The sequence below is a fragment of the Rhinopithecus roxellana genome, chromosome 3 (assembly GCF_007565055.1).
Source record: "Rhinopithecus roxellana isolate Shanxi Qingling chromosome 3, ASM756505v1, whole genome shotgun sequence".
In the NCBI taxonomy this organism is placed as follows: Eukaryota; Metazoa; Chordata; class Mammalia; order Primates; family Cercopithecidae; genus Rhinopithecus; species Rhinopithecus roxellana.
Window position 1 is genome coordinate 163,933,189 of NC_044551.1, and position 15,473 is coordinate 163,948,661.

The following is a 15,473-nucleotide window of genomic DNA, read 5'->3' on the forward strand; positions in this document are numbered from 1 at the left end:
TAACATTAGGAATACCTAATAGCATTATTCCTCAGTATGAAACATAAACCTGACATATATAAACATGGAATAAGATCTAACAACTAACAAATGATTATCCTTCTCAATACAAGTATAATTGACACCATAATTCATAGATCTGCTAATTCTTTTCCCTTCGTACCTGGCAACATTCACTTCTTGAGCTAATGTAAATGCCGGTCTTATAAATACGACTTACCTCTCCCCTAAGAGAAACAAATGGCACAATAAGTGTTAGATTAGGAAGGAAGGGGTAGAGAGGGTTAGGTTTGAAGAGGGACTGACCATCTGAGAATTAAATGAGATGATGCTGGCAAAGCGCTTCTACCAATGTCCTATATGTACTAAACACTTAGCAAATGTGACCAGTTATTATTAGGAATAATGGTAGGAACACATTAATTCCTTCTGCCTGCTTCTGTCTCTAGGGAAAGGTTTTGCCCTGATCCATAGCAGGGACTATTACCTAAAAGATACAAGGCAGACAGGGCTAGGGAAGAGATTATCCCTCTGCCTCAGAAGAATCTACTGAGAAGTTAATGTGGGCTCCACCTCTCTTACTACTAATGGTTTTTCTCTTCACTTTTAAATCTAGCTGAAAACAGCCTCCAGCATTCTCGGCAATTAGAATGAGGCCTCTGGGTTCCAAACGCATCTTTGATAGATGCCTCTAACTGCATCAACGTGGCAGAGGCATTTCTCTCAGCATTTAATGCTAATCCTCCCTGTTGTCTAAGGATAAATAACTGCACAATCATGTCAGAAGGCCCCAGCATAAATTCACCAGGGGTTTTAATTACTCTCCAGTAACAATGTCTCATACAAAATCAGAGAAATGAAAATCCAGTCAGTGTGTGTGCATGTGTGTTTATGTCCCAGACTATCCCCAAAACAGTCAGGGCATCATTTCTATTCCAATAGAGGAATAAGATCAGGAACCTACATCCAGTTCAGATGTGTGAGACAGCACCGCACCCCGTAGAATGGGTAGGAAGAACAAATGATTTCCCAATGACACTGCCTGCAGCATCCCTCCTTCCCTTGGGGCACATAAATGAGTAGCTACAAACTCAAGCTGTGGAGTCAAACAAACCTGGATTCACATCTCAGCCTGCTACATGTTCACTGTTTCATCCCAGGCAACCTCTGTAATCCTCAAATTTCTCACGGGTAAATGGGGGATCATACCTATATCTATATATACAGCACAAAGTTGTGAGGATTAAGCAAGATAATCTACACAAAGCAAGTGACACAATATGCCGTGTACGGTAAATCCCCAATGAATATTAGCAACACCAAGAGAAATGCACAGGGAGGTCCTGTCCCTTTGTTGCAGAGGACATGTTGCTATGAGGGTCCAGGTGTTCTTCCTCCCACCCAGGCCTCTAGTTGGGTGAATTGGAAGAAGAGCATCTTATCTCCCACCTGGGCCTAAGAGTAAACATGGTGAATAAACTATACACACACACACACACACACACACACAGAAACATATATGCACACATATATATATACACACATACATATATACATATATGTATACACACATGCATATATACGTATACACACACATATATAAACACAACTGCTATAGATCTCACAAATGAAAATGCCAGTGTCTGCAAGTTCATTCTATATATAACTTGTATAAATCCAGGAACCCATACAAACTAGTTTCAGAGGATTATCTCTTTCAAAGAAACAGTCCAACAACCAAAAGCAATTAATAGTAGATACAATTCTTTATTTAAGGTATCATATTTCATCAAAGGCACACTCATCAATAATCTATTGACATATTTTTTAATGTCCCTTTGCTTTCTCCTCTTGAAATCTATTATACTATCCAACTGCAATGGAACTTCTTTCCTCCCTACCCCATCCACTCACCTCCAGTCCATCCCTTTAGTGTATATAGATCAGCTTAGCCTCTCCTCCAGAAAGCAGGGCTCCCTTCTACTTAGGAGAGGGGCAGGAGAGGGAAAACTGAGGGAGCTAAAACATGATTGTCCTTGGTGATCATGAAGAAGGGGGCAGCAGTGCAGAGTCATCTAAGTGACCTTTGCCTCTCTCAAACTAAATTTGGCCTGAATTACATAAGGACAGTTGAGTCCTCGTGTAATTAATTGCAGCCAACTTAGTACATAAACTAACTGAAAGCCTAACTTAGGAGCATAGTTTTGTAACAAATAGCTGAGTCTCAGTCAATCACAGGCAGCCAACTGATCAGACCATATTCAAATAAGGCAAATGCCAAGCTGTAATCAGTCAAGTTTCTGTACCTGACTTTTGTCCTCTGTCCATAAATGCTGCCTGCCCATGTAGTGGAGCAGAGCTCTCTGAACCACTTCTGGTTCTGAGAGCTGAGTGATTCCTGAATCATTCTTTGCTCAGTTAAACCCTGTGAAATTTAATTTGTCTAAACTTTTTCTTTTAACACCTCTGCACATACAAAATACAAGAATACATTCCTGTACCTTTGTTCTTCCTCATTCTTAATTCATGACTTTATTTTCAAATACAAAGATGCAAAGATAGAAAACCTTACTACCCCAAAGTAGGAATGTATGTTCCCTATCTCTCCTTTGCCTTTTCTTCAAAAAAGCAAAAAGTCATTAAGATGTTAATGCTGAGATAAGTCATTGGAGGAAGGATGGAAAAGAAACTACAATAAATGATAGACAGGGTGCTGCCAAGCAGCTACTCTGTTTTTATCAAATACTTCAGACATAAATGGCATTTGTATTATGTGACAAAAACTCCTCTTCCCCTGCCCTACACAAAAGGAAAGGCAAAGAAATGCAAAGGAAGTGGTAATTGCCAGGTGTCTAGATATGGGACCACTGCCCTCTAGTGTACTTACAATTTTTCTAAATCCCTTTATCAGAGCTCTTTACCTTAAAGATAGTAGGAAACAGAATAAAAATCAAACTCTATTGAACTATCCAATAGAATCATTTTAAAAAATACTGTCAATTATTAAGAGAGTGATATGACGGCTTCCTACCACCTCACTATCTATTGGTGCCAACACTTTCTTCAGGTCCTACACATGGATTCCTTGTTTTAGTCCAACAGATTGCCAAAGGGCAGAAGAAATATTAAAGGTATTTCACAACTAGTTTGGCATAGGCACTAGCCAACCAGAACAGATGCCCGGATGATGCCAGCTGGCAGCAATTTTGCCTCTTCCCTTTGCAGGGCCAGCATTAACCCCTTAGATGCCGAACTGTGGAGAGGTTCTGGGTTCCTAGTACAAGGACTAGTTAGCCAAGAGAGTAGGGGACCTGGGACAAAAGTATGTCAATATTTCAACCATCTGTACTGTGGTATTCTGGCTGAACATTCGCTCTGCAAAGAGGATTAGAAGACATCAGAAAAATAACCCAGTACAACTGAGCAGAGCAGAGGAGTGACTCAGAGTCCACTAGCAAAGATCTGAAGTAGCTCTTTCTCCCAGCAGCTGTTCCTTCTCTTGCCAATAACCAGGGACATCCTCTAGACCAGGACAGGGGTGTAGTAGTGTTAGTAGTGAGTGTCAGGAAATCTACCCTACAGTCTTGGTTCTACTATTTTGTGTGTCCTTAGGTGGATATTTTGATCTGCGCCTCCATATCCCTGTTTTTAAAATAAAAAGGTTAGACTGAAGTTTTTTGAGGACTCTTCTCTCTGTAGGTAGAAATTATTACTTTTTCGTGATCTGTTTCTTTTGTTCTTGTTTTTATTTTGGGTTTTTGGTTTGGTTTTTTTTTTTTTTTTTTTTTTTTTTTTGAGACGGAGCTTTGCTCTGTTGCCCAGGCCGGATTACAGTGGTGCCATCTTGGCTCACTGCAACCTCTGCCTCCTGGGTTGAAATGATTCTCCTGCCTCAGCTTCCCGAGTAGCTTGGAGTACAGGCACCTGCCACCACACCTGGCTAATTTTTGTATTATTAGTAGAGACGGGGTTTCACCATGTTGACCAGGCTGGTCTTGAACTCCTGACCTCAGGTGATCTGCCCACCTCAGCCTCCCAAAGTGCTTGGATTACAGGTGTGAGCTGCTGCCTCTGGCTATGATCTGGTATTTCTAAGTGAATTCTACATACAAGATTATTCAGCATAATTTTTAATAACAATACCACCTTGAGAACTCCTGATGACAACAACATCATCTTGAGACAGCTCTTAGACTATAAAAAAGTGATCGGTAAATATCTGGAAATCTCCTTGAAAGATCTCATTTCTTTAGAATTTTTTAAGTTTCTATTTCCAAATGCTACCCTAAATGTAGCCACTTGTAAGTAACTTTCTTTTTTGATGTTTTCTTTATTTTTTGAGACAATGGCTTGCTGTGTTGCCCAGGCTAGGGTGCAGGCATGATCATAGCACACTGCAACCTCCAACTTCTGGCCTCAAGCAATCCTCCCACCTCAGCTGCCCAAGTAGTTGGAATTAGAGGTATGTGCCACCATCCCTGGCTATAAATAAGTATTTTCCTGAGATTTACTTAATTCCTTGAGGAAACTGGCAGGATAATAAAGCTGATTTAAAGAAGGATAGAAGAGGCCAGGCACAGTGACTTATACCTATAATTCCAGCACTTTGGGACTCTAAGGTGGGAAGACTGCTTGAGCCCAAGAGGTCAAGACTACAGTAAGCTAGTGCATTCCAGCCTGGGTGACAGAATGAGAACCTGTCTCAAAAAAAGAAAAAAAAAATAGAAGAAACTGGTAAATATAAATTCAGTAGAAAAAAATAATGCTGGCATAGGACTGCAAAGTTAGTAACAAAATGGTTGCCGTTTTACTAGGGCAAATAAAATATAACATTTGGGGTTACCTTCCCTGCTGGGCAAAAGTAGTTTGTATCTCTACCAGACAAAAGTCATCAGTAACTTACCAATCTTCTACAAATTAACATCCAAATGCTACAGATTCTAGACTTCAATTAATAGCAAATAGCCAAAGAAAGCTACATCTCCTGAAGTATCAGCTGATTCTTAGAGGATCTAATACGAGTTTGAACGAGCACCCAGTAATCTTTTTGCTTTATTTCAAAATTTCTGAAAATTCTTCTTAAGAATTTTCAAATCCTTTGACCCTAAAACATCAAGGTAGCAGATCTAATAAGAGGGAGAATAATAAGGACTGTGGAAATTGAAAAGTATAAAAACAAACAGAAAAACTCCTCGGTACTTTATGGTTGAAATGAAGAAAGGGGGAAACAAACCAAAAACTAATGTGAAACACAAGAAGTTGATCAAGTGGTTAAACCAAAAAGAAGACCTCTGTCTCTCTCACCACGACTACAACTCTTATTCCCACACCTTTTAAAGATGTTTCTGTATTGGCTGAAATGTGTGGATATGCAGTATTCTCCAAAGTAACCAATAGTGTTGTATCAAGGTTCAGTTAATAATGACTATATTAATAATTTTGATCATATAGCAAATGAGCATGATAATACACAGTTTTAATTCGATTTCCAATTCACAGATGTTAAACCAGCCTAAAGTAAAAAGGCTGCTTGGAGTTTTTGACTGTTGGATACACAGAGGAGCAAAACTTGCTATGTCAGTTTTCTAATTCGCATGATTTTATTTTCACAACTCATGACTTTTTTTCTCCTTTAAAAATGTAAATTACTTTTGCAAAAAAGCATTAAACACAAAATTAAATCTTAAAATGGGCAAAGTTGAAGCCAAGTCATCCAAAGGAAAAGAAGACAGCCTTGAGCAGCAGGGTGCAGAATACAGACATTACCATCTTCATCTGCATAGAAATGAGTCTGTGTTTACAACTTCATCATTTGAAATGTTACAGAAAAACTCATGAAACAGTGCACTTCCCCACAGATAGCTGGTATGTTAGATAACTAATAGCACAAAACTAAAATGTCTTTGCTTCATATATATTTATATATGTATTTATATATGTATATGTATATATACATCTATGTATATATGTATTCATATATACATGTATTTATATATTTATATAAATATATTATAAATTTATATATCTATAAATGAGGGAAGACAGGGAGACAAATGATTACTTTTACTTTTCATCAACTTTCTGTTATGCACATGACTTCTTTTATAGTATAATTTATTTTAGTGTACATCAATTAATAGTTTTATTAATAAAAATAAAGCTAATACTTTAAAAACCAAGTAGTATAGCTGACAGAATCTATCTAGACATGGCTATTTCATTCAGAAATTTATCTCTGCTGTATCTAGAAAGTGAAACTTCTGTTATGTTTTATGTTTTAGAATATTTGCATATATTAAATATATATTATATACACTTTTTTTTTTTAGATAGGGTCTAGTTCTGTTGCCCAGGCTGGAGGGCAGTGGTGTGATCTTGGTTCACTGTAACTTTCACCTCCCAAGCTCAAGCGATCCTCCCACTTCAGCCTCCCAAGTAGCCGGGACCACAGGTATGCGCCACCACACCCAGCTAATATTTGTGTTGTAGAGACATGGTTTCACCATGTTGCCCAGGCTGGTCAGACTCCTGGGTTCAAGTGATCTGCCCACCTTGGCCTCCCAAAGTGTTGGGATTACAGGCGTGAGCCACCATGCCTGGCCGTATTACATATATATTTACAATACATATTTTTTAAAAATCAGTCTCAATCACTTGGAAGTGACAATTCAAGGTTCTGATTTCTGATCTTTTTTTTTTTTTTTTTTTTTTTTTTTAAGATGGAGTCTCGCTCTGTCACCCAGGCTGGAGTGCAGTGGCATGATCTCAGCTCACTGCAACCTCCGCCTCCCGCGTTCAAGCAATTCTCTAGTCTCATCCTCCTGAGTAGCTGGGATTACAGGCACGCACCACCATGCCCAGCTAATTTTCGTATTTTTAGTAGAGATGTGGTTTCACCATGTTGGCCAGGCTGGTCTTGAACTCCTGACCTTAAGTGATCCGCCTGTCTCAGCCTCCCAAAGTGCTGGCATTACAGGTGTGAGCCACCGTGCCCAGCCAATGTTCTGAATTTTAAAAAAATCAACCCTATATTCTAGGCCATTCCTTAGCCCTTTTCTCAAAATTCCAATATTTTGTCCTATCCTAATTCCCTGAAAATCTAAAGGGTGACAAGCGTGCCCTATGCTGAAGAATTTTTTGTTCTTTGACTCTGAACAATGCCCAGAAGAGGGTGCTCATAGAACAATCAGCCTTGCTTTAACCATGAAGCTAAGACACATCCTCTAGATCAAAGTTTGGTATCCCCAAATTTGGCAAGTACCATAATGATTATAGTGTGTTAAGATTGCAGAAGGAGAAATGAAAAGTTCCCTATATTAAAAGCAATTCAAGAATACATTTTAAAAAGTTGGTGAAGACCTTTTAAATGAGGGAAGACAGAGACAAATGATTACTTCTACTTTTCATCAACTTTCTATTGTCCACATGGCTTCTTTTCTAGCATAATTTTAATGTACATCAATTAATACTTTTATTAATGAAAAATAAAGCCTATAATTAATACTTTAAAAACCAAGTAGTATAGCTGACAGAATTTATCTAGACATTGCTAGTTTATTCAGGAATGTAATCCTGCTGTATCTAGAAAATGAAACTTCTGTTATGTTTTATGTTTTAGAATACTTACATATGTTACTACTCAGAATCCATAACATTATAATTTGTACTAGCATTCTTTCCTGGTAATACAAATCTTGGTAGAAAAATATCTATCAGAAGACAGGCAATATATCTTTCCCACTGCATCCCCTCTTTACCAAACTCTTAAAATATCTCATATTGCTTTACCCATAGTTTTATGGGCTTACATTACACTGAGTTTTGCTGCTGCTTTGTGGTGACTTGGTACTAAATTCAGCTAAGCTGGAACCATATTCCCGAGTTCTCTTTCCTGTATGGTTCTGTTTGGCCATGAGAGACATTCTGTGTGAAATCCAGAAGGAAGAAGTAAGGAAGTCATACTTTTTATGCTCTGAAACTTGGTGCAGGGTACTGTCTTAGTCTGTTTTGTGCTGCTATCACAGAATATCTGAAACCAGGTAATTTATAATGAATAGAAATTATTTGGCTTATAGTTCTGGAGGCTGGGAAGCCCAATATCAAGGCACTGGCATCTGTCAGGTGACTTTTTATTGTGTTATCACATGGTGAAAGAGAGCAAGGGCAAGAAGATGGTGAGAGAAAAAGAGAGACAGAGAGAGAGAGGTAGTGGGAAAGACAGAGAGAGAGAGAGAGAGAATGGAACTGGTCCTTTTAAAATGGCACCAATCCCACCCATGAGGGTGGAGCTATCATGGCCTAATCACCTCTTAATTGTCCCACCTCTTAATACTGTTATAACGGCAACTAAATTCCCATATGAATTTTGGAGGGGAAAACAAACCATAGCAGGCACTATGCACCTTGTCCACTTGCACACATTATTGCTAATCTGCTGCTTAACTACTTGGTGTACCAGGCTTGCGGTAATTCTAATTCACTAAATCTCCTCCTTCAGCTTCTCTGAGTCCTGGGCCAAGTGTGTGTGCAGGAGACACACTGCAGGAGACAGAGTGCCAGTTTCTCCTGCAGGTCACCCACAGCATCAAGGTTAGACATGGTAAGACACAGAAGAGGTTTCCAGTTTGTCCTCAATGGTCCCATTGGTCCTCATGAGTTCTGGTTTGTCCCTACTCTCCTATACATCCAGCTTTCCCTCTTAACAGCTGATCTGACAAACCTATAGTAACTTCAAGCTCAACACTAGATACAGAACCAATAGTCTTCATAGATTGTATTACCAGCTCTCACATTTGTGTAAGGTCTAGCCCTTATGATAATAAATCTCTTATTCTGTATAATGTGTGGCCATTTTGCTTCTTCGATAAAACCATGCCTGCTGTAAGTATCTGTGTACAACACTGTCTTGTTGCCTTTGCATTGTGAACAGTATGTTAAGCCTCATGGTATCCACTGTCTTAGGTAGAATGAGAAGACTGGTGATTGGTGGTACAAGAAAAGGAAGAGATGCTTAGAAAGGTAAAAAGCTTATGTAGGAATCTCCCAGGAAATCCTCAATGCTAAAAATGTCTTTGCCTAGTTATCATTTGTTGCTTCTCATCTCCAAATCCAGCTTTCTTTGTCCTGTTTTGTGGTCTTGGAGCTGGACCATGTAAACATTTCTCCTTTGTCAAGAGAGGGTGCTGGAGAGACACTGGAGGACACTCAGCTTGACTCTTGTGGCTTGACTGTGCTGTGCTCTCCTCTGCTAGCTCTTGTGGTGGGTAGGGGCCCGCAGCATAGGACATCTAGTGACTCACTCTATTAAGTTTTAGTGGCACTATTTGGGGGACTTTTCAGTGGGTTTGCCACCACTCCAGCAGGCAGCTTCCCTGTGAATCCCTCTGGCATCTCAGTGGACAACTCAGTGATACCTGATGAGTCTTGCAGATGCCCCAGTGGGTGGTATCCCAGGAGGCTGGACCAAAGGTTCAGAAGTTTGGTGTCCTGCTTGTCAGCTCTGGCCTGCAACATCTCAGGGAAATTCTCTGCAAGTCAATGGGCTGCAGACTTCCTTTCAAAGGGGTCAGAATCATCCCTGGGTGAGGGGAGGGCCCTCTTCCAAATTTGTTCCTTCTTTGACACTCCTTCCTTGGCAACAGCCTTAGGGGTAGTGGCTATTCTTTCTATGTGCTATTCCTGTGTTCATTATGGTTTTCTTTACCCTTAGTAGGTAATCCTCTGCTACTAGTTAATAATCATTTATATTAAACTTTCCCTGTGTGAATTACTGTGTGCTTTCTGTCTCCGAACTAGACACTGATAAAATGCCTTTTGCTCTTAGTAGCTATTTAAAAGAAAAAAATAAAACTTAATTTTATTAGTTCAAGATTTTTCCTTAGAAGGGACATACATTACTTTTAGTGTGATTATATAAATAAAGGGATTGCCCAAATATGCAGTTTAGAGAGACTATTTGCTTTCTTTGTCCACCTGGGAAGGGTATTTCTCAAATCAGGCTCTACAGACTCATCTGAGAAGACCCTGAGTCACTATGGCTATGAAACAAACCACCGCAAACGCAATGGTTAAAACAACTATCATACATCACTCTCACATGTCTGAAAGAAAGACTCTAGGGTTGCATGACAAACAGTGAAGACACAGGGGAGGATGAAGAACTGAGGCCCAAAATGTACTCTACCACAGTGTCCAATGGCATTAATAATGGGTCTGTAAATTCAAATGGTATTTTTAAAGTTTTACTTTTCCATTTGGTAAGGAAATAAATAGTGTAATCACAGTCATAGGACTTCAGTGCCTGCATTTGCATTTATGGTTCAGTTCTTGCCAAGGGATCGCCTTGAGTGAGTGTGCAGAGGAAATGTTAGGCAGTGTTCCCTCATTTCTAAAGCTTAACCAGTAAACTAAAAACAGGGTATGTATATGACTGTTGGGTATGTGAGAGTTCTCTGTGCCTTGACTCCCCTGAAGAGCCAACTCAGAGAACCTGGCTATGGGAACCTCAAGGACTGAGCTGGCCTCCAATCAGGAGAGACAGGAGAACTTAGAAATCAGTCCAGGAGGTTACTGGAGAAGCTGGGAACCACAGAGTTATACAGAGACAGGAAACAGCCAACTCCCACAGTTTTCTTTTTTTTTTTTTTTTTTTTTTTGAGGCGGAGTCTGGCTCTGTCGCCGGGGCTGGAGTGCAGTGGCCGGATCTCAGCTCACTGCAAGCTCCGCCTCCCGGGTTCACGCCATTCTCCTGCCTCAGCCTCTGAGTAGCTGGGACTACAGGCGCCCGCCACCTCGCCCGGCTAGTTTTTTTTGTATTTTTAGTAGAGACGGGGTTTCACCATGTTCGCCAGGATGGTCTCGATCTCCTGACCTCGTGATCCGCCCGTCTCGGCCTCCCAAAGTGCTGGGATTACAGGCTTGAGCCACCGCACCCGGCCACAGTTTTCAATAGTAGGTTTGCTGCAGCAAACTGGTGGGCCATGAACCTGGAACCCTCCAGAGAAGGTACCATCAAATTTTGATCTCTGTGTAACACTGATTTCTGCTGTAATCCATCCTGTCATGGCAATGTCTGTCTTGAGAAAAGGCTGAGCTGATGTAGTACAGAGGAGGGTTCAACTTGCTGCAAATTATTTGAAGCAGGCACAGCCTAAGTCCAGGCCTATGCCAGAGAAAGATGACATATTCACTGATAATTGCCTAATCTCCTGAGCACATAGGAGGGCAAGATTAGGATAGTTAGAGTTCTACTCAAACTGTGCAAGAATGTTCTTGAAGTGTGGCCAAGTAACAAGCAGTGCAATAACTATGAATGTTTTTACAGATTTTTATGAGACATATCATACCCTAGCAGTGCATGTTTATATGTTTTTAATATATTTTTTATTTTATAATAGTTTTAGGCTAAGGCGGGTGGATCACTTGAGGTCAGGAGTTCGAGACCAGCCTGGCCAACATGGTGAAACCCTGTCTCTACTAAAAAAAAAAAAATACAAAAATTAGCCAGGCATGGTGGCGGGTACCTATAATCCCAACTGCTTGGGAGGCTGAGACAGGAGAATTGCTTGAACCCTGGAGGCGGAGGTTGCAGTGAGCCGAGATCGCGCCATTGCACTCCAGCCTGGGCAACAAGAGCGAAACTCTGTCTCAAAAAAAAAAAAGTTTTAGACCAAATTTGGAAAGATAGGCAAGAGAGTAATCACATACCCCACTAATAGTTTTTCCTACTTATTAACATCTTACATTATTATGGTATAATAGTCACAATTAATGAACGGATGTTGATACACTATTATTAACTAAAGTCCATACTTTAGGCTTCGTGTGTGTGTGTGTGGGTGTGGGTGTGTGTTTGCATGTGTGTTTTACTCTAATGTCCTTTTTTTCTGGTCCAGGATCCTATTGAGGGTATGCATTACATTTAGTTGTCATATTTTCTTAGGCTTCTTTTAGCTGGACAGTTTCTCTTTCTCAGACTTTCCTTGTTTTTGATAACCTTGACACTTTTGAGGAGTTTTGGTTACGTATTTTGTAGAATGTCATTTAATTGGGATTTTTCTGATGATTGTATTTTAATTATTGTTGTCATATTTACAATTGCTAGTTCCTTCAAACATCCCACCAAAAGTGTAAGAATTAGAAAATGTGCCTCAAACACAAAGAGTCTGAAAACCACTGGTCTACATCAAAGCAGGCTGTAAATATGCGTAAGTCAAAGTTATTGAGATGCTTAGTCTACCATTCGAACTTCAGTTTCAAAAAGCCAGGTAGGCTTTTAGACCTTTCCCACAGTGGTTGGATAGCAATCTCTATTTGTACTGTCTGCATGTCACCCAAAATGGCCAGGCCATCAGCCACCCACCTCGTTTGGCAGCCCTGACTTAGAAAAGAAGACAATAGCTCTTTGCCCAAAGGTCGCTTTGTAGTGACTCACCTTGAAGGAAAAAGGAAGGTAAATTACACATAATGACATAATAAGTTGTCCCACAGTTTTCGACAGAAAATACTCTTAAAGTATAACCAGAAACAAGAAACCTTCAATGCAACATTTTCCTTTTTGTTTTTCAAATGAATAAAGTCCAAATTAGGGAACAGAAGCAAGTATATACAATTAATTTGTAATGTTTAGAACCATAGAAGTAGTCTACTTATGGAAGAGCTGTGTGCATCTTCTAGTAATTAAACCTGTGCAAGTTACAGCCTTAATTAAAACACCTTTTAGGAGTCTACTCTGGTCTCAATGAAAGTAAAGTCCCTAAGTACTGGCAACTTTGGAATACTAAACATTACTGGCAATGCTGAAAATGGTACAATATTTACCGCAATAAAGAAGACAATACCCGATATGCCCCCTGGAGCACAAAATTAAAATATTTGTATTGGAATACAGACAGGCCGAAATATGTGTTCCATGAACCAAAAAGTACTCACCGTGTTGGCCAGCTCGAGATAGCTTCCTCCTACAGAGTTGCCAACGTGCGGGGACTGCGTGAGCAGTTTGTGGAGAGCAGCCTGCTGATGCAAAGAGCTTCCGCCATACTCGAGCAGCTTCTGGAGGGCTGACTGGCTCTGCACATCCGGGCTCTGGAGGTCCCTGGCACCAGAGTCGTATTCCCAGCTCTCCCTGGCTGCTGATAAGGCACCTAAGCCCGAGAGAAGCAGAGAAAATGAAAAGACATTTCCTTCATTAGCCTGTGGGTGGCCAATAGGCAATGATTTGGAACCTCCTAAGCCTTCCATGTGCCAGCATCTCGGAACACATGTGGTGCCCAGGCTGCATGCTAAGCGCTTTCCCTTTCAAACTGACACATGGGGAGCCTGGAGATAAAAGCAATTTCAGGCAAAGCATTCAAAAATAACTATCCCATGAATATGTGCCCCCTAAACAGAAATGCTTAGCAAAAAAAAAAAAAAAAAAAAAAAAAAAAAAAGCACTGGAGAGCCAAGTAAAGGGAATCCAGATCAGAGTCACATCTGTGAATTGCACAGGGCTACTATATTAGCCTTAGCACTGGTCATTCTTTCTCCAAACTGAGGAAGAAGGAAGCAAGAAAAATGACAGAAAGTTAAGATATTGCACTTTATCATGACTGTCTTTTTCTTCTCCTTTCTTTCCTTCCTCCCTCCCTCCCTCCCTCTCTTTTTCTTTCTTTCCCTTTCTCTCTCTTTCTTTCTTTCTTTCTTTCTTTCTTTTCTTTCTTTCTTTCTTTCTTTTTCTTTCTTTCTTTCTTTCTTTCTTTCTTTTTCTTTCTCTTTCTTTTCTTCTCTCTCTCTCTTTCTTTCTTTCCTTCCTTCTCTTTTTTTTTCTTTCTCTCTTTCTCTCCCTCCCCTCCCCTTCCCTTTCCTTCCCTTCCCTTTCCGAGGCAGGGTCTTGTTCTGCCACCCAGGTGGGAGTGCAGTGTCATGATCACAGCTCATTGTAGCCTCAACCTCCTGGGCTCCAGTGATCCTCCTGCCTCATTAAAAAAAAATTTTTTTTGTAGACCTCATTTCTACACTATGTTGCCTAGGCTGATCTCGAACTCCTGGGTTCAAGCAATCCTGCTGCTTTGGCCTCCCAAAATGCTGGGATTACAGGCGCGAGCCACTGCGACCGACAGTATCATGACTTTCTACTGTTGATGTACTCTTACCTAAAGGAAGCTAGGGTGTATTTTCCAGTTAGGGATAGCAATGAAGCTGAGTTCTGGGCAATAGAATATGAACAGAAATGATAAGTATCACTGCTGGGCCTTGCTTATAAAGCCCTGCAGTGTGTGATTCTCCATGCCCTTTGCCTTCTGGCCTGGTTCAGATGGGAATGGTACCCTTGGAAGCCATGTGGTACAGATGGTGGAGCCACAAGGTAGATGCAAGATGCCTGGATTCCAGAACCATCACTTGTAGAAGAGCTGTCTGCTCATCCTAAGTACCCTATTTTGACCTAATGTGATTAGAAAAGAAGGCTTTTTTTTGTATATGTTTTTTATTTCATAGATTTTTGGGGAAGAGGTGGTGTCTGGTTACATGAATAAGTTATTTAGTGGTGATTTCTAAGATTTTGGTGCACCCATCACCCGAGCAGTGTATGCTGTGCCCAATGTGTAGTCTTTTATCCCTCACCCCCCACCCACACTTCCCCCAAGTCCCCAGAGTCCACTGTGTCACTTTTATGCCTTTGTGTCCTCATAGCTTAGCTCCCACTTATGAGTGAGAACATATGATGTTTGCTTTTCCATTCCTGAGTTACTTCACTTAGAATAATGGTCTCCAATTCCATCCAGGTTGCTGTGAATGCCATTATTTTGTTCCTTTTTATGGCTGAGTAGTACTCCATGATGTATATATACCACATTTTCTTTATCCAGTCATTGATTGATGGGCATTTGGGCTGGTTCCATGTTTTTGCAGTTGCAAATTATGCTGGTATAAACATGTATGTGCAAGTATCTTTTTCATATAATGACACTTCCCTCTGGGTAGATACCCAGGAGTGGGATTGCTGGATCAAATGGTAGATCTACTTTTAGTTCTTTAAGGAACTTCTATTGTGTTTGATTCACCACATATTTTCGGTTTGTTGATTAGAGCAGCTAGTATTACTTTAACTATTACAGATGATTAGAAGGTAATAAAATATGCTAATAGTTATCATGCAAATGGGAAAGTGCAATGAAAAAGTAGAACTAAAGGAAGGATATCTAACTCAGTCCATCTGGAGATGACTGGGGAATGTTCAGGGAAAGCTTCCTGGAGGAGAAAGCCTGATGCTTCAGTTGTCACTCTTTCCAGAAAAAAAAATAGATTTGAGGTAAAGCCTGCTTCCTTGTGTTGTTCACTTCTGAATGAAGTGTCTTGTGGGTGCATCTGGTTGGTGAAGCCTAGGCTGCATGCCTCTAGCTGCAAGGAAAGCTGGGTACATGTGTTTTCTGGTTTTACTTTAGAGAGGTAGTATTGATAAGGTGAGACATTTCCTAAACAGAGAAGGGTGCTTA

General features: G+C 40.4%; 1 protein-coding gene across 1 annotated transcript in view; it reads right to left on the reverse strand.

The window, feature by feature from the left end:
• Positions 1–15,473, reverse strand: part of MCC (MCC regulator of WNT signaling pathway) — a 486,531-nt gene that overhangs the window by 303,509 nt on the left and 167,549 nt on the right. Inside the window, exon 3 of the mRNA XM_030928032.1 lies at positions 12,931–13,142. Coding sequence (XP_030783892.1) covers positions 12,931–13,142 — 212 coding nt within the window. The remainder of the gene's footprint in view (positions 1–12,930; positions 13,143–15,473) is intronic.